At 35.7% G+C, this 23,792-nt stretch overlaps 1 protein-coding gene across 1 annotated transcript in view; it reads right to left on the reverse strand.

The window, feature by feature from the left end:
- Positions 1-2,830: 2,830 nt before the first annotated feature.
- RNF180 (ring finger protein 180) overlaps positions 2,831-23,792 on the reverse strand; it is a 258,595-nt gene continuing 237,633 nt past the window's right edge. The window contains exon 7 of the mRNA XM_061129450.1: positions 2,831-3,845. Coding sequence (XP_060985433.1) covers positions 3,646-3,845 — 200 coding nt within the window. The 3' untranslated portion in view covers positions 2,831-3,645. The remainder of the gene's footprint in view (positions 3,846-23,792) is intronic.

A 23,792-nucleotide genomic window follows, 5' to 3' on the forward strand; every position in this document is an offset into this window, starting at 1 on the left:
TGGATAAGTAGGCTATAAGAGTTATGTTTTCATAAGAGTTGGAAAGAGGAAAGGAAAGTATGAGCTAGTCTAGCATATATACACCTTCTCTTAATTACTTAATAAAATACCAGTGTAGCTTCTCCTGTGAAGAGAATTTTTTCAGATATAAAGTCCCTCATGAGTCATTAGGGAGGTTACCCTGGTGGGCCTGATAATCAGTTGGAAGGTCTTAAAAGAAGGTTTAGACATTCCCTGGAGAAAGACAATCTACCTATGGACAACAGCTTTGGCCACTGTCTTTTGAATCCTAGACTTTTGTGTTCTTACAATTCTTACTGCCTTCCCTATGGACTCTGGATTTGTTTAAACTGATTCTTAAAACCATGTAATCATTTCATTTCCTTCTTTTGTGTATGTGCATATACTACACAAACACACACATATATATTATATATATGTATGTATATATATAAGCATGGGTACATAGACATCTCTTATTGGCCAATGAAAAAGATGAACACAGGGATTTAAATTCCTAGCTCAAGCTCTGCATCAATGACTGGATGCGACTTGAGAATGCTCCTCCAGACTATGACTCCTTTTGAAAAGGGTATTCTATTTATGTAAGGGTTGTAGTCGATAAGTCATGTCCAACTCTTTGCGACCCCATGGACTGTAGCACGCCAGCCTTCCCTGTCCTTCACTATCTCCTGGAGTTGGCTTAAACTCATGTCCATGGAGTCAGAGATGCTCTCTAACCATCTCATCCTCTGCTGCTCTGTTCTGTTGCCTTCAGTCTTTCCCAGCATCAGGTAAGGATATATATATATATATATTTGGATTTAGCTTGTATATACAGAGCTATGGCTCAGAGGGTAAAGCATTTGCCTGCAATGCCGGAAACCCGGGTTCAATCCCTGAGTCAGGAAGATCCCCTGCAGAAGGAAATGGCAACCCACTCCAGTACTCTTGCCTGGAAAATCGCACGGACAGAGAAGCCTGGTGGGCTATAGTCGATGGGGTCGCAAAGCGTTGGACACAGCGACTTCACTTCATAAATTGATATGTATCGCTGACCTAATAAATATATTTTGGGAATCAACTTTATTTCTCTGAGAAATCTGTATCTGTAATACAATTTATTTTACTTTTTTTGTTGTTCAGTCACTCAGTCGTGTCCGACTCTTTGCGACCCCATGGACTGCAGCACGCCAGGCTCCCCTGTCCATCACCAACTCCTGGAGTTTGCTCCAATTCATGTCCATTGAGTCAGTGATGCAATCCAACCATCTCATCCTCTGTCATCCCCTTCTCCTTCAGCCTTCAATCTTTCCCAGCATCAGGGACTTTTCTAATGAGTTGGCATAAGGTGGCCAAAGTACTGGAGCTTCAGCTTCAGCATGAGGCCTTCCAATGAATATTCAGGACTGATTTCCTTTAAGATTGGCTGGTTTGATCTCCTTGCAGTACAAGGGACTCTCAAGAGTCTTCTCCAACACTACAGTTCAAAAGCATCAATTCTTTGGTGCTCAGCCTTCTTTATGGTCCAACTCTAACATCCATACATCAAAAGATCCATAACTTTGACTAATATATGGACCTTTGTTGGCAAAGTAATGTCTCTGCTTTTTAATATGTAGTCCAGGTTTGTCATAGCTTTTCCTCCACAGAGCAACTGTCTTTTAATTTCATGGCTGCAATCACCATCTGCAGTGCTTTTGGAGCCCAAGAAAAATAAAGTCTGTCACTGTTTCCATTGTTTCCCCATCTATTTCCCATGAAGTGATGGGACTGGATGCCATGATCTTAGTTTTTTGAATGTTACTTCATGTATAACTGCAATCAATTTTTAAGTTTTAGAAATCAATGAAGGCAATTTTGCTAAAGTTTATAAGCCAGGATTTGCTTGGGAAATGGCTACAATTAATTTTGAAGTTCTTAAAATGTTGCTCCCCACATGTGTTTTGTTAATTTTTCCTGACATATATTTTAAGAAGGCAATATTTTGCCTTATACAATGTCATCTTTACTTTGGTAGAAATTAGTGATTATAAATACCCATTTTTATTTTTGTAAGATAATACTGAAGTTTGCCAACAATGCTGTTTCACCAAGATATAGTTTAGTCACTAAACTGCAAGCATTATATATACATATATATATATTACTATAATATATGAGTGATGATTTATCTGTTTCTAAAATGCATTTAGTCTTCTGATTTCTGGATTTGATGGTATCTAATTTACACTATTTTCTTTCACAGATATAATTTAAAACACAATAAACAATGTTAGAATAAACTTTTGTATCACTCTTCCATATTTTTCTTAGAACATCACATACTGTCAGTTAAATGCTTTTATTCAAATATAGTCAGCAATTGGGACAAAATTGGACTTTCTGTAGACTGCAATCTCAGTTTGTTTGAATGGAGGTAGTATTTTTAGTGCCATGAGGGGGTCACTTACCTTATGTTAAAATATGCCCACTGCCTTACCAAGTATATGGCATCATAGTGTAGAAATGTTGAATTAGTAGTTCAAAATAAAAACTTTGGTTCTAGGTTACACAAAGACCACCTAAATGATAGAAATAAACAAGCTTACTTCTCTGTGCTTTAGTTTTTCCCTTTTTCACTGGACTACCTACCCAGATTCTCTTTTGTACTGGGATAATTCAGATCTCCTTTTTAAAAAATATTAATATGGGAAAACTAATTCCAAGGAATACTGTAATAATAAAAATAAGCCAAGTTTTCGTTCTATAAACCCTTAAGCCTATTTCCAAAAATACTTATTCCAGATATAAAATTAGGTAATAACAATGAAAAAATTTAAAAGCCACTCTTTATTGTACATTTACAATATATTTGACAACCTCCAAGTTAAAAGAATCACTAAATTAATTACAGTTTAGACATGCATTGCTCTGAAAGTCAGTAACTTTTAATTTCTTCTGGTGAGTAATCCTGCAATTGGAAAAGTGTTAATATAGTTTTCTAAGTCTGTGACTTAGTCTCAGTTTTATTTTTTTATTTTTCCCTTTTTTCTTCTGTTTGTGTTTACTATTCTATTCTTGTAATAGATTAAAATGTTGCACTAATGATATTATTAGGTCTGTTAAAAAAAAAAAGTATAGTCAGCTGTGTCGGTAATAGAAAGGGAACGAAGGACATGGAGATCACCGGAAAGGAAAACTGAATATACCCTGCTAGATTAGTTCCCAGAGAAGATGGTTTATCTTTAATGTATATAACTTGCCTGAGAATAGGTGATGATTACTAAATAGTTTATAATTAAAGATAATATCTACTCACATTATCATTTCATTTTGTGTTTTTAGTATTTTTAAGTGGAGGGAAAACCTCAGTCTTTACAATATGTGTAAATGTGACATTGTAAAATTAGAACCACAAATCCCAAATCAAGGAGAACTGTAAAATTAATAGTGCATTGTTGCTAAGTGCTAATAGATTAGATCTTAAATCAAGTTTAGTTTGTTACATGAAACATTCATAAATAAATCCATTCTCATATTTTCTATAAACACCAACATTTTATATAATACATTATAAAAACTTCAAAGCACATTTTAAAAATGTTTAAGTATTGTTATCTACATCATTTGTAATTGTGCAACAGTATTAAGGTATGAAAATTCCTAAAATGGAAAGAAAAAATAGCAAAGAAAGCAGAAAACAATGAACCCAATCACCCAGTTCACTGAATAAATATAGATGATCACCATATCCATGTCAAACCACCATCCACGGCTATCATCCTCAAAGTGCAGATAATCCATCCTATGTGCACCATGTGGAAACTGCCTTCTAGTAACTGGAGCTGCACGTCTGTGGAAACCTAGAAGATATATGAACATGCAATTTAAAGCCCATTAAATTCAGATGAGTGCTCAGAAAGGAAGCTGCATTATGAACATGAGTATCATGACCAGAGCTTTATCTTGATTTCTCAAGGCATATATTGTATTCCATACAGTTTTTCTTTTTAATGATAAGCAACTATCAGAAGTCTTTTTCAATTAAAGCTTCTAAGGGGGACAGTAAAATTAGCAAAAAGCATGGAATACGGAGTCAAGAGACTTCTTTTTTAAAAACAGAAGTATAGTTGTTCTACAATACTAGTTTCAAGTATATAGCATACAATTTAATGTTTTTATATATTATACTCCATTTAAAGTTATAATAAAATATTGGCTATATTTCCTGTACTATACAATATATCCTGTAGCTTATTTTAATACATGGTAGTTTATACTTCTTAATCTCCTGCCTCCTCCTGTCTTCCTTCCTTGCCTATCCTCACTGATAACAACTAGTCTGTTCTCTTTATGAGTCTGTTTCTGTTGTGTCATATTTATTCATTTTAGTGTTTAGATTCCACATATAAGTGATAACATACAGTATTTGTATTTTTCTGACTTATTTCACTAAGCATAGTATCCTCCAGGTCTGTCCATATTGTTGCAAGTGTCAAAATTTCATTCTTTTTTCAATGGCTGAGGAATATTGCATTGTGTGTGTATGTATATCCCATCTTTATCCATTCATCTGTTGATGGACACTAACATAGGCTATTGTAAATAATGCTACTATGAACACTGGGGTACATTAGTTCAGTTCAGTTGTCCAATTGTGTCCAACTCTTTGCGACCCCATGGACTGCAGCAGGCCAGGCCTCCCTGTCCATCACCAACTCCCGGAGTTTACCCAAACTCATCTCCATCGAGTTGGTAATGTCATCTAGCCATCTCATCCTCTGTCATCCTCTTCTCCTCCAACCTTCAATCTTTCCCAGCATCAGGGTCTTTTCCAATGAGTCAGCTCTTTGCATCAGGTGGCCAAAGTATTGGAGTTTAAGCCTCAACATCAATCCTTCCAATGAACACTCAGGACTGATCTCCTCGCAGTCCAAGGGACTCTCAAGAGTCTTCTCCAACACTAAAGTTCAAAAGCATCAATTCTTCAGTGCTCAGCTTTATTTATAGTCCCAACTGTCACATCCATACATGACTCCTGGAAAAACCATACATAGCTTTGCCTGGACAGACCTCTGTTGGCAAAGTAATGTCTCTGCTTTTTAATATGCTGTCTAGGTTGGTCATAACTTTTCTTCCAAGGAGCAAGCATCTTTTAATATCATGGCTGCAGTGATTCTAGAGCCCCCCAAAATAAAGTCTGCTACTGTTTTCCCATCTATTTGCCATTAAGTGATGGGACCGGATGCCATGATCTTAATTTTTTTTTTTTTTTTTTTTTGATCTTAGTTTTCTGAATGTTGAGCTGCAAGCCAACTTTTTCACTCTCCTCTTTCACTTTCATCAAGAGGTTCTTTAGTTCTTCGCTTTCTGCCATAAGGGTGCTGTCATCTGCATATCTGAGGTTATTGATATTTCTCCTGGCAATCTTGATTCCAGCTTGTGATTCTTCCAGCCCAGCATTTTTCATGATGTACTCTGCATAGAAGTTAAATCAGCACAGTGACAATATACAGCCGTGACATACTCCTTTTTCTATTTGGAACCAGTCTGTTGTTTCATGTCCAGTTCTAACTGTTGCTTCCTGACTTGCATACAGGTTTCTCAAGAGGCAGGTCAGGTGTTCTGGTATTTCCATCTCTTTCAGAATTTTCCACAGTTTGTTTTGATCCACACAGTCAAAGGCTTTGGCATAGTCAATAAAGCAGAAGTAGATGTTTTTCTGGAACTCTTACTTTTTAGATGATCCAGCGGATGTTGGCAATTTGATCTCTGGTTCCTCTGCCTTTTCTAAAACCAGCTGGAAGTTCACGGTTAATGTATTGTTGAAGCCTGGCTTGGAGAATTTTGAGCATTACTTCACTAGCATGTGAGATGAGTGCAATTGTGTGGTAGTCTGAGCATTCTTTGGCATTGCCTTTCTTAGGGATTGGAATGAAAACTGACCTTTTCCAGTCCTGTGGCCACTGCTGAGTTTTCCAAATTTGCTAGCATATTGAGTGCAGCACTTTCACAGCATCATCTTTCAGGATTTGAAATAGCTCAGCTGGAGTTCCCATCACCTCCACTAGCTTTGTTTCTAGTGATGCTTCCTAAGGTCCATTTGACTTCGCATTCCAGGATGTCTGGCTCCAGGTGAGTGATCACACCATTGTGATTATCTGGGTCATGAAGATCTTTTTTGTACAGTTCTTCTATGTATTCTTGCCACCTCTTCTTAATATCTTCTGCTTCTGTTATGTCCATCCCATTTCTGTCCTTTATTGAGCCCATCTTTGCATGAAATATTCCCTTGGTATCTCTGATTTTCTTGAAGAGATCTCTAGAGTCTTTCCCATTCTGTTGTTTTCCTCTATTTCTTTGCACTGATCACTGTGGAAGGCTTTCTTATCTCTCCTTGCTATTCTTTGGAACTTTGCATTCAAATGGGTATATCTTTCCTTTTCTCCTTTGCTTTTCGCTTCTCTTCTTTTCACAGCTATTTGCAAGGCCTCCTCAGATAGCCATTTTGCTTTTTTGCATTTCTTTTTCTTGGGGATGGTCTTGATCCCTGTCTTCTGAATATATCTTTTCAAATTACTGTTTTTGTTTACTTCAGGAATATATCCAAGAATGGAACTGGAGGACCAATTGGTAGTTCTATTTTCCGTTTATTGAGGAAACTTCATACTAATTTACATTGTGGCTGTACCAATTTACATTCCTACTAACAATGTACTACAGTATCCTTTTCTCCAAATTCTCATCAATGTTATTTGTGGTCTTTATGATGGTAGCCATTCTGTAGGTGTGAGATGATACCTCATTTGCATTTCTTTGATGATTAGTGATGTTGAGCATCTTTTCCTATTGGTCATCTGTATGTCTTCTTTGGAGAAATGTCTGTTCAGGTCTTGTGTATTTTTTAATCGATTTTTTTTTATATTGAGTTGTATGAGCTCTTTATATATTTTGGATATGAACTCCTTATTGGTTATGTAACTGGCAGAAATTTTAAGAGACTAATTTTGTTCTGTCATTTACTTGGGGCAAGTTAATTGATCTCTTTGATTTCAGATTTCTCATCTATATTATCTGATGATTTAATTAAAAACTTGTGAGGTTCATTTTTTTGATATTGAGCTGCATGAACTGTTTATAAGATTTAGAGATTAATTCCTTATCAGCTGTATTGTTTGCAACATTTCTTCCCATTCTGTGGGTTGTCTTTTCATTTTGTTTATGGTTTCTTTTGCTATGAAAAGCTTTTCAGTTAGGTCCCATTTGTTTACTTTTGTTTTCATTTTCATTATTCTAGGAGAAGATTGAAAAAGATATTGTGGTGATTTATGTTAAAGAGTGTTCTGCCTATATTTTCCTCTAAGAATTTATAGTATCTGGTTTTACATTTAGGCTGTTAATTCATTTTGAGTTTATTTTTGTGTATGGTGCTAAAGAATGTTCTAATTTCATTTTTCATATGTAGCTGTCTGGTTTTCTCAGCATCATTTATTAAAGAGACTGTCTTTTCTCCATTGTATAGTCTTGCTGTCTTTGTCATAGATTAATTGACCATAGGGCTACATGGGCTCTCTAGCCTGTTGCATTGATCTTAATGTCTGGTTTTGTGTCAGCACCATACTGCTTTAATGACTGTAGCTTTGCAGTGTAATTTAAAGTCAAGGAACCTACTACTCCAACTCTGTCTTTCATTCTCAAGATTGTTTTGGCTCTTTGGGGTCTTGTGTCTCCATACACATTTTAAGAACAACCCATGAAAAAAATGAGCAAAAGACTTAAATAGATGTTTCTCCAAAGAAGACTTATAGTTGACCAAGAGGCATATGAAAAGATGCTCAACATCAGTAATTATTAGATAAATTCAAATACAAACCAAAGTGAGATATCACCTTACACCAGTTAGAATGGCCATCATCAAAAAGCCTACAGATAACAAATGCGGGAGGTGTGGAGAAAAAGGATCCTTTTTTACATTGTTGGGGCTTCCTTAGTGGCTCAGAAAGTAAAGAATCTGCCTGCAATGCAAGAGACCTGGGATCAATCCCTGGATTGGGAAGATCCCCTGGAGAAGAGAATGGCTACCTAGTCCAGTATTCTTACCTGGAGAATTCCACGGACAGAGGAGCCTGGTAGGCTACAGTCCATGGGGTTGTAAGGAGTTGATTACAACTGAGTGACTAACACACACGTCTACATTGTTGGTGGGAATGTAAATTGGAACAACCCCTATGGAGAACAGTATGGAGGTTCCTTAAGGAACTAAAAACAGAGCTACCATATGATCCAGCAATCCCACTCTGGAGCCTGTATCTGAAGAAAAACATGGTTCAAAAAGATACACGCACTACAATGTTCAGTGCAGTGCTGTCTACAATAGCCAAGATATGGAAGCAACCTAAATGCCCATCTACAGATGAATAGCTATAGAAGATGTGTTATATATACACAACAGACTATTACTCAGCCATCAAAAACAATGAAACAATGCCATATGCAGCAAAATGGATCAGTTCAGTTCAGTTGCTCAGTCGTGTCTGACTCTGTGACCCCATGGACTGCAGCACACCAGGCTTCCTCGTCCATCACCAACTCCTGGAGCTTGCTCAAACTCATGTCCATCGAGTTGGTGATGCCATCCAGCTATCTCAATCTCTGTCATCCCCATCTCCTCCTGCTTTCAATCTTTCCCAGCATCAGGGTCCTTTCCAATGAGTCAGCTATTCACATCAGGTGACCAAAGTATTGGAGCTTCAACTTCAGCATCAGTCCTTCCAATGAATATTCAGGACTGATTTCCTTCAGGATTGACTGGTTTGATCTCCTTGAAGTGCAAGGGACTCTCAAGAGTCTTCTCCATCCCCACAGTTCAAAAGCATCAATTGTTCGGTGCTCAGATTTCTCTATGGTCCAACTCTCACATCCATGACTACTGGAAAAACCATAGCTTTGACTATACAGATCTTTGTCAGTAAAGTAATGTCTCTGCTTTTTAATACATTATCTAGATTCTTTGTAGCTTTTCTTCCAAGGAGCAAGCCTCTTTTAATTTATGGCTGCAGTCACCATCCATGGTGGTCTGGTTCCCCCATCTCTTTCAGAATTTTCCACAGTTTGCTGTGATCCACAGAGTCAAAGGCTTTTGTGCAGTCAATGAAGCAGATTTTTTTTTTTTTAAGTCTCTTTCTTTTTCTATGATCCTATGAATGTTGGCAATTTGATATCTGGCCCCTCTCTCTTCTAAACCCAGCTTGTATATTTGGAAGATCTCAGTTCACCTACTGCTGAAGTCTAGCTTGAAGGATTTTGAGCATAACCTTACTAGCATGCAAAATAAGGGCAACTGTATGGTAGCTTGTACATTCTTTGGCACTGCCCTTCTTTGGGATTGGAATGAAAACTGACCTTTTCCAGTCCTTTGGTTACTGCTCAGTTTTCCAATTTTTCTGACATGTTGAGTGCAGCACTTAAGAGCATCATCTTTTAGGATTTTAAATAGCTCAGCTGGAATTTCATCACCTCCACTAGCCATGTTTATATTAATGCTTCCTATTTACATGCTAATTATTTGCCCAATGACAACCAGGGTTTGGCTGACAAATAGTGAACTTTATTTTTTAGAGACATAAAAAAGATAGTTTTTTTTTTAAGACATTAAAGGCTTTTTAAAGATGAATAATATGATATGCCAAAGCCTTTGACAGTGTGTATCACAATAAACTGTGGAAAATTCTGAGAGATGGGAATACCAGACCACCTGACCTGCCTCTTGAGAAATCTGTATGCAGGTCAGGAAGCAACAGTTAGAACTGGACATGGAACAACAGACTGGTTCCAAATAGGAAAAGGAGTATGTCAAGGCTGTGTATTGTCACCCTGCTTATTTAACTTCTGTTCAGAGTACATCATGAGAAACGCTGGGCTGGAAGAAGCACAAGCTGGAATCAAGATTGCCAGCAGAAATATCAATAACCTTAGGTATGCAGATGACAGTACCCTTATAGCAGAAAGTGAAGAACTAAAGAGCCTCTTGATGAAAGTGAAAGAGGACAGTGAAAAAGTTGGCTTAAAGCTCAACATTCAGAAAACTAAGATCATGGCATCTGGTCCCATCACCTCATGGGAAATAGATGGGGAAACAGTGGAAACAGTGGCTGACTTTATTTTTTTGGGCTCCAACATCACTGCAGATGGTGACTGCAGCCATGAAATACAGATGCTTACTCCTTGGAAGGAAAGTTATGACCAACCTATGACAGCATATTAAAAAGCAGAGACATTACTTTGCCAACAAAGGTCTGCCTCGTCAAGCCTATGGTTTTTCCAGGAGTCATGTATGGATGTGAGAGTTGGACTATAAAGAAAGCTGAGTGCTGAAGAATTATTGCTTTTGAAATGTGGTGTTGGAGAAGACTCTTGAGAGTCCCTTGGACTGCAAGGAGATCCAACCAGTCCATCCTAAAGGAGATCAGTCCTGAGCGTTCATTGGAAGGATTGATGTTGAGGCTGAAACTCCAATACTTTGGCCACCTGATGCGAAGAACTGACTCATCTGAAAAGACCCTGATGCTGGGAAAGATTGAAGACAGGAGGAGAAGGGGACGACAGAGGATGAGATGGTTGGATGACATCACCTATTCACTGGACATGGGTTCAGGTAAACTCCGGGAGTTGGTGATGGACATGGAGGCCTGGTGTGCTGTGGTCCATGGGGTCGCAATGAGTCAGACATGACTGAGCAACTGAACTGATTATTAATGATTATTAATATTAGATCTACTGTCTACTAATGTTATCTGTGCTTATTAGTTTCAGTGGGTGGGGACAACACAATAAACTAAGCAGAAAGTATATATTCTGGCATATGCTAGTAACTCTGGTGATAAAGTTTCTGTAAGGCTCAAGCTTGAAGTCGATTCTGGTTCATTCTTTTTAAGAACAGTCTTAAATTATTGTTCACATGTGTTTTATATTCTATACCAGAAATTGTATATATTTTAAGGTGTAAAGTAGGATGATTTTATATATAATATATAGTGAGATGATTATTATAACATATCCATCTCCTTTTTTGTTGTTTTGAGAGTACCTGCTGTCTACTTTCTTAGCATATATCCACTGTCTTTGCTGAGATACATGCTTCGTATATATTTTTTCCTAAAACCATGGACTATGGTTCATTTTGCTTGTTTCCTTTGCCATGCAGAAGAAGCTTTTTAGTTTGATATAGTTCTACTTGTTTATTTTTGCTGTTGTTGCCTGACCTTTTGTGGTCTTATCCAAAAATAGTGACTGGAAAGGCCCATGTTAAGGAGCTTATCCTACATGGTTTCTCATAGAGTTTTATGTTTGCAGATCTTACATTTAACTCTTTAATCTATTTTGGAATAGATTTTTGTGTATGGTGTAACACGTGGATTCAGTTTCACTCTTTTGTGTGTGGCAATCCAGTTTTCCCAATGCTATTTATTGGAAAGAGTATCCTTCCTTTCCCCATTGTGAATATATTCCTGACCCCCTTACTAAACGTTAGCTGATTATGCATATCAGGATTTACTTCTGAGGTTCCCACTGTGTTCCATTGGTCCATGAGTCTATTTTTATACCAGTGCCATACTGTTCTGATTAGTATAGCTTTGAAATATAACTTGATGTCATCAAGTGATACCTTCTACTCTGTTCTTTCTCAAGGTTCTTTTACTTGGGATCTTTTGTGGTTCCATATAAGCACTGCTACCAATAAAGCTTGTGGTGGTGATGGAATTCCAGCAGAGCTATTTAAAATCCTAAAAGATGATGCTATTAAAGTGCTGCACTCAATTTGTCAGCAAATTTGGAAAACCCAGCAGTGGGCACAGGACTGGAAATGATCAGTCCTCATTCCAGTTCCCAAGAAGGGGAGTACTAAAGAAGGTTCAAACCATCAGACAATTGCACTCATCTCCCATGCTAGGAAGGTTATGCTCAAAATCCTCCCAGTTAGGCTTCAGCCTTACATGAACTGAAAACTCAAGATGTTCAGGCAGATGGGTTTAGAAAAGGCAGAGGAACTAGAGATCAAATTGCCAACATTCTTGGATCATAGAGAAAATAAGGGAATTTCAGGAAAACATCTAACTCTGTTTAGTGACTACACTAAAGCCTTTGACTGTGTGGATCATAACAAACTGTAGAAGCAACAGTTAGAACCCTGTATGGAACAATTGACTGGTTCAGGATTGAGAAAGGAGTATGATAAGGCTGTTTATTATCACTCTGTTTATTTAACTTATACACAGAGCATATCATGTGAAATGCCAGTCTGGATGAGGTACAACCTGGACTCAAGATTGAAGGGACAAATATTGACAACCTCAGATATGCAGATGATACCACCGTAATGGCAGAAAGTGAAGAGAAACTGAAGAGGCCTCTTGATGAGGGTGAAGGAGGAAAGTGAAAAAGCTGGCTTAAAAGTCAATATTTTAAAAAACTAAGATCTTGGCATCTGGTCCCATCACCTCATGTCAAACAGAAGGGAAAAAGGTGGAAGCAGTGACAGATTTCCTCTTCTTGGGCTCTAAAATCACTGTGGATGGTGACTGCAGCCATGAACTTAGAAGGCAATTGCTTCTTGGCAGGAAGCTATGACAAACCTAGACAACGTGTTAAAAAGCAAAGAGATTACTTTGTTGACAAAGGTCCGAATAGTCAAGGCTATAGTCTTTCCAGTTTTCGTGTATGGATGTGAGAGCTGGACATTAAAGAAGGCAGAGTGCCAAAAAATTGATGCTTTCGATCTGTGATGCTGGCGAAGATTCTTGAGAGTCCCTTGGAAACCAAGGAGATCAAACCAGTCAATCACAAAGGAAATCAACCCAGAGTACTCTTTGGAAGGACTGATGCTGAAGTTGAAGCTCCAGTACTTTGGCCACCTGATGCGAACAAGTGATTCACTGAAAAGACCCTGATGCTGGGAAAGACTGAAGGCAGAAGGAGAAGAGGGCGACAGAGGATGAGATGGCATCGCTGATCCAATGAACATGATCCTGGGCAAACTCCGAGAGATGGGAGGGACAGGGAAGCCTGGTGTGCTGCAGCCTATAGGGTTCCAAAGTGTTGAATGCAACTTGGCAACTGAACGACAATGTAAGTCTATACCAATTTTACAACTGTTGTTTTCTGTTTCTTTGAAAAATGCCATTGGTATTTTGATAGGGATTGTATTGAGTCTGTGTTTTTCTTTGAGTAGTACAGACATCTTAACAATAATTTTTAAATTTTATTTTTTATTGAAGTATAGTTTCCAGTTATATAGTAATATGTTATAGGCATACAATAAAGTGATTCACAATTTTTAAGGCTACATTCCATATACAGTTATTATAAAATATTGGCCATATTTTTTCCATGTTGTATCCTTATATCTTATTTTATACCTCTCACTTGTAGTTTGTATATCTTACTCCTCTACCCCTATATTAATTCTTTTAATCAGTAAATATGGAATAGCTTTTCATTTAGTTGTGCCAGCTTCAATTTCTTTCATCGATATTTTATAGTTTTCAGTGTTTACTTATGTAGATTAAAAACATGAAATTAAAAAGGAGATAAATGTTAAGTGGTATTTTAGAATAAATTTAATAGCCATATCTCAAAGAACTTTTTAATAATTTCTAATATTTTTGGTTGACTTGCTGTCATATTTTTGATTGTTTTTATAGCTTACAAAAAACTTATACTAGAATGATGTGTCAGCTCTTCTATTTTTTTCTTTGCCTTGTCAGTATTAGCTTCAATCTGATTTCTTTGTAGGATTATATTTGAGTTTCTTGTCTACTTTGTGTTGGTAGAGTAGCTGAAATTAGATAATATAGTCCAAAATTCATTAAACTGGTCAATGTAAACTTCAACATATTGCAACACCTTGAAAACTAATAAACTAATGAAGACCGTTATTTTCAGACTTAGAGTTTTCCTTGGCTAATATTACATACCATCATAACATGTTAAGTAAGAATGCCGGTGTCAGTCCTCACTAATTATTAGTAAAGTTTAATGTCTGTTTGAATAAACATTACAGAAATTTTAATGTTATTTTCTCACTATCCAAAGGATTGCCTTGCACCTTGTGCATTCTATTTTGGAGACCATATCTAGGGGATTTCAATCCTAACAGCTTTTTACAACTATCTAACCACTCTTCTCTCAACTGTAGTCAAAACTTTAAGAGGAAAGGCACCTTTTTGTTTGTGTAGGAGGGAGGGGAAGTGGCAAGAGTTTTTCTCTTATTCAGATTATTCTAATACATTTTACTTGCTTATATCTCATGATTTTATTATCTTCATAAAACATAAATGTTCCAAAGAAGTTTATATACCTTTTCTAAAATCTTTTCACAAATATAGACTGGAGAACAGGTAACACTGTTACTGGAAATTATCACCATTACTACTATACTTTAAAATATGTGATTTTTCTGTCTAAAAGGAGTATAGAGAGACCTTAGATTCTTCAGATGCAAAAGTCTCAGTGGGTTGGGTTACAGAATCATGCTGGTTCCACACTGCAGTCTCAGTTACTCTTGATATCTTGGTATAATTACTCATAGTGCCTCTTTTACTCTAGAAGTGTCCTTAAGAGTAGTAATTTCCTTTACTGATGGAAAGAGAGAGAAAAGGCAGTGCAGGAAGACTCTGAACTACAACATCTGAACACCAGGAGGCGATACTGACCCAAGTGGCTTATGCAATATGGTTTTACAGGAAAGGTGGTTAATGATCAGTACTTGATTAATGTTAATTTCTTCATGGCTTTTTTTTAAGTGGGGAAGGAGTGAGTAGGTATTTGTAATAATTTTGGAATTTTCACAACTGTAAACTGAATGAAATGATTATAATTTCTAAATCAAAACCAGACTAAAAGAAAATGACCTCATTGATGCTATTACTTAGTAAATATTAGATTATGACACTAAAAAACTGCTAGAACATTCATCATGGAGATTAACTGCAGATTCCACTGTAAAATGATGATAATAAAAGTACCTAGTTCATTGGGCTAATATGAGGATTAGATAAATTAATACATATAAATTAATACATGCTAGGCACATTCCTGACCAATACTAAAGTTTCAATAAATTATTCTTATTTTTAATTAATATTGTAACTGTTCCTTTCAATATGAAAAGCAGCTGATTTTCTCAGTTCTTGTTCTTCATATTATGTGTGTCTTTTGTGAATAAATCAATATATTTAGCATTGTTTGTTCAGACAAATGGTAAGAAACTTTCCTTCAAGTATGAGTTGATTTCTCTAAGGCAGTCATTAACTTTAAATATACTGTCAGAATATCAGATAGTGAAACTATGGAAGATTAAAATTTATAATCTGATTCTATGTACTATCACTTAGAGGCTGAGGATTTAAAGATATTTTTAGACATGGTTCCTGTCTAAAGAAACTCATACTCTAGAACAGTTTATCAATCTTTTTTTTTTGTTTGTTTCATTATCACCCCTGTAAGGAGGACAAAAATAGTTAAATTAAAATTTATCTGAAGTATTCTAATCAGTAAATCAAATTAACTTAAACCCAATTTCTCTCTACTGAGAGAAATTTTAAATAAGGAATAAAATTTTTTTCAGGTAGGGTTGAGCTCGTGAGGGCCAAAAACTACTGTGATATCTAAGATTTTTTTAGTACTCCAAGAACCAGTTTTTGCCCCCATTAGAAGTGCATGGCCTAGGAGACAGCACACTTAAAAACATGTAACAGTCAATGTATATATTATATATAATCAGTTCATTCCAAAATTGGATTTGAATTGGAATTAATGGAGTGAGAAGTTTCTGCACCAGGAAATCCTCACAGACTTAAGCACACCTTACTATTTAGTGATAACTTGATAAAGTGAATTTGGTTTAAAGAATAGCCAGTGTTATTAGCACATTTTAACTATGGTATGTCAAGGTAAAGGACACTTTTCCACTACAGTGGAAATCATACTCTTCAAGGAACCAGAAAATTTGGAGTTTTGTGCCAATACTGAACATACTCATTATTTGATTAAGTCAAAACAGTTCCTCTGTATTGAGATACATATATTCATATGATTTTATCCTTTAATCTCTTAATGTGATGAATTCAAAAGTAGATTTTTTAAAATGTTGAACAATTTTAAAAAGATCTGTTACAGTGATGAATTAAGGTGATAGATTTTCAATGTTTCATCATTCCCTTAAATCCAGGATAAATTCCATGTGTTCATGGTACTGGTTTTTACACATTGATGAATTCAACTTCATTTATTTTATGTGGCATTTTTATGCCTATGTTTGTAAGGAAGATTGGTCTATAATTTTCTGCTTTATGCAATATTTGCTTGGATTGTATCTCATGATTTTATTGTCTTCATAAAACTTGCTGGCAGTTAGGTGACAATTCTCTGTGGATCTCTGTGTGTCTGCATATCTTGTAAGCAAGAGGCACCGACTGTCTCTGACACTGGCAATCTTGTGTTCTCTTTTTACTCTCAAAAATGGCCTGCATAAAATTAGAATTCTTGGTGGTTTGATAAATCTAACCTATAAAGCCTATTATCTTTTCAGGTGTGGTATAGAATTTTAAATATCAATTTCTTTAATAGTTGTTGGTATACTAATGTTTTCTAGTTATTCTTGAGTATGTTTTGGTAATTTTTATATAGCAGTATCCATTCTATTCAAGTTTTTAAGTGAATTAGACTAAAATTTCCCTGGCTGTGGTACATTTAGAGCTTTTCACAAGTATCCTGGTCTCCTAAATGCCTGGCTTATTTGCACTTCTCTGTCCTTATGATTTAGGCATGGCATGAGACTTGACAAACAAAAATGAATGTCCAAGGAAGATATTGTGTGTGTTGTTTCTGGGTAGCACATTCATCAGTTTGAGATGATGCAGCAGTCTCTCTCCCTCCTCCAGAACAATCTGTAATGTATCAGGCAGAGGCTGCTCTGTCATCCTGGGTCCTAAAGCTTAGGATGGTGTGGAGCAGAGCACACAGGGGTTAAGAGAGAAACTAATTTTGACTGGAAATAATGAAGTGACTTTTAGAATTATTAAAGAAAAGGATGATAATCACAAAGTTGAAACTGATTTGTTTTCTCACTGGGGGAAAAAAAAAATGAATTTTGGACAAATTCATTGCATGAAATCAAAGAGTAAGAAAGAACTGTGAAGAAAATCTCCAAGTCACTATCAGATTTAGAAAGAATATGACGAAGAACCAGCATTCCAGAATCTCACACAGGTACTTCTGCCTCTTCATAAATTCTATTTTGTCAAAACCGTTTTATCTCAGAAGGATTTCTCTTGTGTTCTAGAAAGCAAAGCATGACTTTTTCTCTGCAAAATATGGTTCAAATTTATATTTGCCATCAAAGACCATAAAGTATTATATTTTGAAGATTCAGAGGCAGAAAGACTGTCAACAATTATCTATTTCATTTTTATAATTTTAGTAACCTGCACAGTGCTTTGAGGATGGAATGTTTGTTTGCAGAATGTTCGTTGAGTGGATGGGTGAATGCCTGTATATAAGGATAGACTTCAGAGAACAGGATGAATCATTAGCATATTTTGAGAATGTCCCAAATCAAGCTTCTCAACTATATTTTCAGCATGTACTGAATATTATTATAAATATATTTGAAATACATTTTGTAGTTCTTATGAAAAAAATTCTTGAGAGGTCAATTCAGTTCAGTTCAGTCTCTCAGTCGTGCCTGACTCTTTGTGACCCCATGGACTGCAGCACGCTAGGCCTCCCTATCCATTACCAACTCCCAGAGTTCACTCAAACTCATGTCCATTGAGTTGGTGATGCCATCCAACCATCTCATCCTCTGTCATCCCCTTCTACTCCTGCCTTCAATCTTTCCCATCATCAGGGTCTTTTCCAGTGAGTCAGCTCTTCGGATCAGGTGGCCAAAGTATTGGAGTTTTAGCTTCAGCATCAGTCCTTCCAACAAATATTCAGGACTGATCTCCTTTAGGTTGGACTGGTTGGATCTCCTTGCAGTCCAAGGGACTCTCAAGAGTCTTCGCCAACACCGCAGTTCAAAAGCATCAATTCTTCGGCACTCAGCTTTCTTTATAGTCCAACTCTCACATCTGTACATGACTATGGGAAAAAACATAGCTTTGACTATACAGATTTTTGCTGGCAAAGTGATGTCTCTGCTCTTTAATATGCTGGCTAGTTATGTCATAGCTTTCCTTTCAAGGAGCAAGCATCTTTTAGTATCATGGCTGCAGTCAACATCTACAGTAATTTTGGAGCCCAAGAAAATAAAATCTGTCACTGTTTCCACTTTTTCCCCATCTATTTGCCATGAAGTGATGGGACCAGATGCCATGATCTTAGTTTTCTGAATGTTGAGTTTTAAGCTAGCTTTTTCACTCTTTTCTTTTACCCTCATCAAGAGACTCTTTAGTTCCTTTTCATTTTCTGCTATTGGAGTGGTATCATTTGCATGTCTGAAGTTGTTGACATCTCTCCTTGCAATTTTGATTCCAGCTTGTGATTCATCCAGCCCAGCATTTCTCATGCTGTACTCTGAATATAAGTTAAATAATGCAAGATGATAATATACAGTCTTGTCTTACTCCTTTCCAAATTTTGAACAAGTTTATTGTTCCATTTTTGCTTCTAACTGTTGTTTCTTGGCCTGCATACAGGTTTCTCAGGAGACAGGTAAGATGGTTTTGTATTTCCATCTCTTACAAGAATTTCCCACTGTTTGTTGTGATCCACACAGTCAGAGGCTTTAGCATAGTCAATGAAGCCGATGTTTTTCTGGAACTCCTTTGCTTTGTCCATGATCCAAAGAATGTTAGCAATGTGATCTCTGTTTCCCCTGCCTCTTTGAAACCAGCTTGTACATCTGGAAGTTCTTGGTTCATGTACTGCTGAAAAAAAGGAGGTATATCCTATCCTTTATCTGTGATGGGACAGATGAAATATTAAAGCTTGGTGTTTTATTGTTTTGCATATTATATAGTAACTTTGATGTGTTAAAATTTGATTGACATAAGGAAGCCTTAGCAATGGTGGATATTTTTAGTCACAAGCAGGTATACAGTTACTCTGTTAATAGACATGAAAAGTTAATGCAAAGTGGATTTTAAATTTCATTTTATTTTCTATATCTTTAGGATCCCAGAATCAGACATTTATTAATCCTGCCAAATTAGCTTTTTATATAGAATAGATTAATATATATTGCAGACTGCAATATATTCTATAACACATGATTTACTTGGAATATGGTTTATAAAGTTATCAGGCTAGATTATATAACTCTTAACTGTTTTGTGTCTGTAACCAGGTATGAAGTGAGAATCATGTCTTTTTTAAAAGAGAGAATTTTTAACTGTGATAAAACACAAGTAACATGAAATTTGACTTTTCTAGTATACAATTCAGTGGCATTAATTACATTCACAAAGTTATACAATTATTGCCACTATTTATTTCTAAAAAAATTTTCCATTACCACAAAGAGAAACTCTGTAGCCATTAAACAATAATTCCCCAATTGCCTTACTCTCCTTTGCTCCTGGCATCTCTAATCTACTTTTCTGTCTCTATGAATTTGCCTATTCTAAGATATTTCATGGGCTGTCATGATAAAGAATATGTCTGCCAATATAGGGGACATGGGTTTGATCCCTGAGTCAGGAAAATCCCCTGGAGAAGGAAATGGCTACCCACTCCAGTATTCTTGCCCAGAAAATCCCATGGACAGTGGAGCCTGGTGGGCTACAGTCTGTGGGGTTGCAAAGAGTCAGACATGACTGAGTGACTAAACAACAATAAGATATTTCATAGAAGTGCGATCATACAATATTTATCCTTTATGCTGGCTTATTTCACTTAACATTTTAAAGGCTCACTGATAGTACATAATATATCAAAGCCTCATTCTTTTTTTATGGCTGAATAATATTTCATTCTATGTATATACCACATATTGTTTATCCATTAATTTGTTCTTATGTACTTGGGTTGTTTCCATCTGTTGGCTATAGTGAATAATGCTGCAGTGAACACTGGCAAACAAGTATGTGTTTTGAGTCCCTCTTTTTAATTCCTATGGGTATATACCCAAGAGTAGAATTGCTATGTCACATGGTAATTCTATGTTTGGCGTTTTGAGGAAACTCCAAACTTTTTTTTTCAGCAAAATATATCATTTTGCATCCCTATTAGCAATACCCAAGGGTTCCAATTTCTGCACATCCTTGTCAACACTTGTTATTTTCTGTTTTTTATTTTAAAAATTATAATCATAGTAATAGGTGTGATTTTCACTGTCATTTTGATTTATATTAATCCCCCTAGTGACTAATGATGTTGTATAATTTTTCATGTGCTTATTAGCTATTTGTATATATTCTTTAGCGGTATGTCTATTGAAGTCTATTGCCCATTTTTTAATTGAGTTATTTGTCTTCTTGAGTTCTTTATATATTTCAGGTCTTAAACCATTATCAGATATGATTTGCAAACATTTTCTCCCATTGTATGGGCTATCGTTTCACCTTCTTGAAAATGTTCTTCTGATGCACAAAATTTTAACTTTGATGAAGTTCAATTTATTTGCTTATGTTTTGGTGTCTTATCTAAGAATCTACTTGCCATGAATATTTACCTTTATATTTTCTTTTAACAGTTTTATGTTTTACATTTAGGCCACTGATCGATTTTGAGTTAGTTTTTGTACATAGTATGAGGTTAAATGGTCCAATTTGTCCTAGAATTATTTGTTGAAGAGACTCTCCCCAATGAATGGCCTTAGCACCCTTTCCAAAAACCAAGTGGCCATAGACATACGGGTTTATTTCTAGAATTATTATTCCATTCTATTCCACACTCTTTTGTTAGTATTGTTCTGTTTTGATTCCTATAGTAAGTTTTGAAAATGAATGTGTGAGTCTCCAACAGTGTGGTTTGTTTTCAAGGTTTTTTTGTTTTGTTTGTTTACTCAGGGCCCTTTGATATTAAGGACCAAGTTTTCCATTTCTACAAAAAGGGCTCTTGTAATTTTGATAGACATTGCATTGAATCTACAGATAGCTATAGCTAGTACTGATATCTTAAAAATATTGTCTTCTAATCCATGAATACAGGATATCTTTCCTTTTATTTAAGCCTTCTTTAATTTCTTTTAGCTATGTTTTATAGTTCTCATTATATGTCTTTCACATCCCTGGTTAAATTTTTTCCTAGTTATTTATTTTAGATGCTAGTAGAAGTAAAACTGCTTTCTTAATAACCTTTTCAGGTTGTTCTCTGTTGCTGAGCACAACTAATTTCTGTGTGTTGATGCTGTAACCTGACACTTTGCTGAATATTTTATTAGCTCTAGTAGTTTTCTTTTAGATTCTCTGGGATTTTTTCTATATAAGGTTATTTCTACCTTTCCAGTTTGAATTCCTTTAAATTCTTGTTCTTGTCTATCCGTTCTGGTTAGAATCCTTAACGCAGTATTGAATGGCAGTGGTGAAAGCAGGCATCCTTGTCTTGTTTTTAATCTCAGGGGGAAATCTTGTAGTCTTTCACACTGAGTTTGATGTTGGCTGTATTTTTTTTCTAAATAAATGCCCTTTGTCATGTTGAGGAAGTTCCTTTTTATTCCTAGTATTCTGAATTTTTTGTAAAAAAAAAAAAAAAAAGTGATTTTTGTCAAATGCCCTTATGCATTTTATGGCATATTACATTGGTTTTCTTATGTTAGACCACCCTAGCATACCTGGGATAAATACTATTTGGTCATATTGCACAATCAGTTCGCCAGTAATTTTTGGAGGATTTTGCATCTATATTTATAAGGGATATTGGTCTGTAATCTTTTTTTGTGATGTTTTATACAGCTTTCAAATTGGGACAATACTGATCTCCTAGAATGAGATAGGAACTATTCTCTTCTCTTCAATTTTGTGTAAGAGCTTAAGAAAGAATGGTGTTACTTCTTTAAATTTTGGTAAAATTCACCAGTGATGTCACTTAGTCCCTCATTTTTTTGGGGGGGGGATTTTTGATTATTAATTCAAGTTCTTTACTTGTTGAGGTTTTCTATGTATTCTTAAGAAGTTTAGCTGCTTTGTGTTTCTAGAAATTTGTTCATTTCATCTAGATTATCTAATTTGTTGTCCTATAACTGCTCATAGTATTCTCTTACACTATTTTTCTTTTCTGTAAGGTTGGTAGTGATGCCTCTAATTTACTTCTGATTCTAGTTATTTGTGTCGTCTTTTTTCGTTTGAATCTAGCTAAAGGGTTGCCAAATCTTGATCTTCTAAAAGAACTAATTTTTGGTTTTGTTGATTTTCTCCATTGTTTTTCTATTCTATATTTCATTTACCTCCATTCTAATCTTTTTTAGTTCCTTACTTCTGCTAGTTTTGGGTTTGGATTGCTCTTCTTTTACTAATTCCACAAACTATGAAATTATGTTATTGGTATGGGATTTTTGTCTTTTAATGTAAGTGTTTTATAGCTATAAATTTTCCTCTGAGCACTGTTTTGCTGCATCTCATAAGTTTTGGTATGTTTTATATTTTCATTCATCTTGACATATTTTTTCCTTCAGTTTTTTAATATTGAATATATTTGACATATGGGCTTTCCGTGGCTTATATAGTAAAGAATTCCCCTGCAATGCAGGAGACCAGGGTTTGATCCCTGGGTCAGGAAGATCCCACTCCAGTACTCTTACCCGGAGAATTCCATGGACAGAAGAGCTTGGTGGGCTCAGTTCATGGGGTTGCAAAGAGTTGGATATGACTGAGCAATAACTCTTTCTTCATATGTCTTCATATTTGACATATAACATTCTGTAAATTTAAGGTGTCAATTTAATACACTTATACATTGTAATATGACTGCCACTGCAGTAATACTTAGCCTCTCTATCACACTGCATAGTTATCCCTTTTGGTCGGTGTGCGGGATAATGTTTAGTCTCTCAGCAAGTTTGGTTGTAGTACAACATTCATTAGGCTGTGCACTAGATCTCTTTGGCTTATTTATTACTTGTTACAAGGTTGGACCCTTAAACAACTTTAATCTTATTCTTCCACATTCCCACTATCCACTGCTAACCATCATTTTACTCTTTATTTGTGAGTTTTACTTTTTTAGAGGCCACACAGGTCACTTTATACAGTATTTGCTTTTCTCTAACTTATCTCAGATGGCATAATTTACTTAAGGTCCATGTTGAATAGTCCATGCATGTTGTCACAAATCTCAGGATGTCTTCCTTTCTCATGGTTGAATATAATTCCACTGTATATATACATCATATATTTCTTATCCATTCCTCCATTGATGGGCATTTAAGTTTCCATATCTTGGCTATTGTGAATAATGCTGAAGTAAAAATGGGTATACATATATATCTTCAAAATCCTGTTTCCATTTCCTTTAGGTATATACCCAGATGTGGAATTGCTAGATGATAGATTTTTAATGTTTTAAAATCTCTATGTTATTTTCCATAGTGGTTGGACCAATTTAAATTCCCACCAACAGTATATAAAGGTTCTCTTTTCATCACATCTTCACAAGCATCTGTTGCCTCTATCTTCTGAATGATAGTCATCCTAACAGGTGTGAAGTGATATCATGTTTTTGATTTGCATTTCCGTGATGATTAGTGATGTTAAGCATCTTTTTAGGTTGGCTATTCTTATGTCAGCTCTGGAAAAATCTTTAGTTCTGCCCTTTTAAGAACTGGATTGTTTATCTTTTTTTATTAGTTATATAAGTTTTTTATATATTTT

The sequence above is a fragment of the Dama dama genome, chromosome 25, assembly GCF_033118175.1.
Source record: "Dama dama isolate Ldn47 chromosome 25, ASM3311817v1, whole genome shotgun sequence".
Taxonomy (NCBI): Eukaryota; Metazoa; Chordata; class Mammalia; order Artiodactyla; family Cervidae; genus Dama; species Dama dama.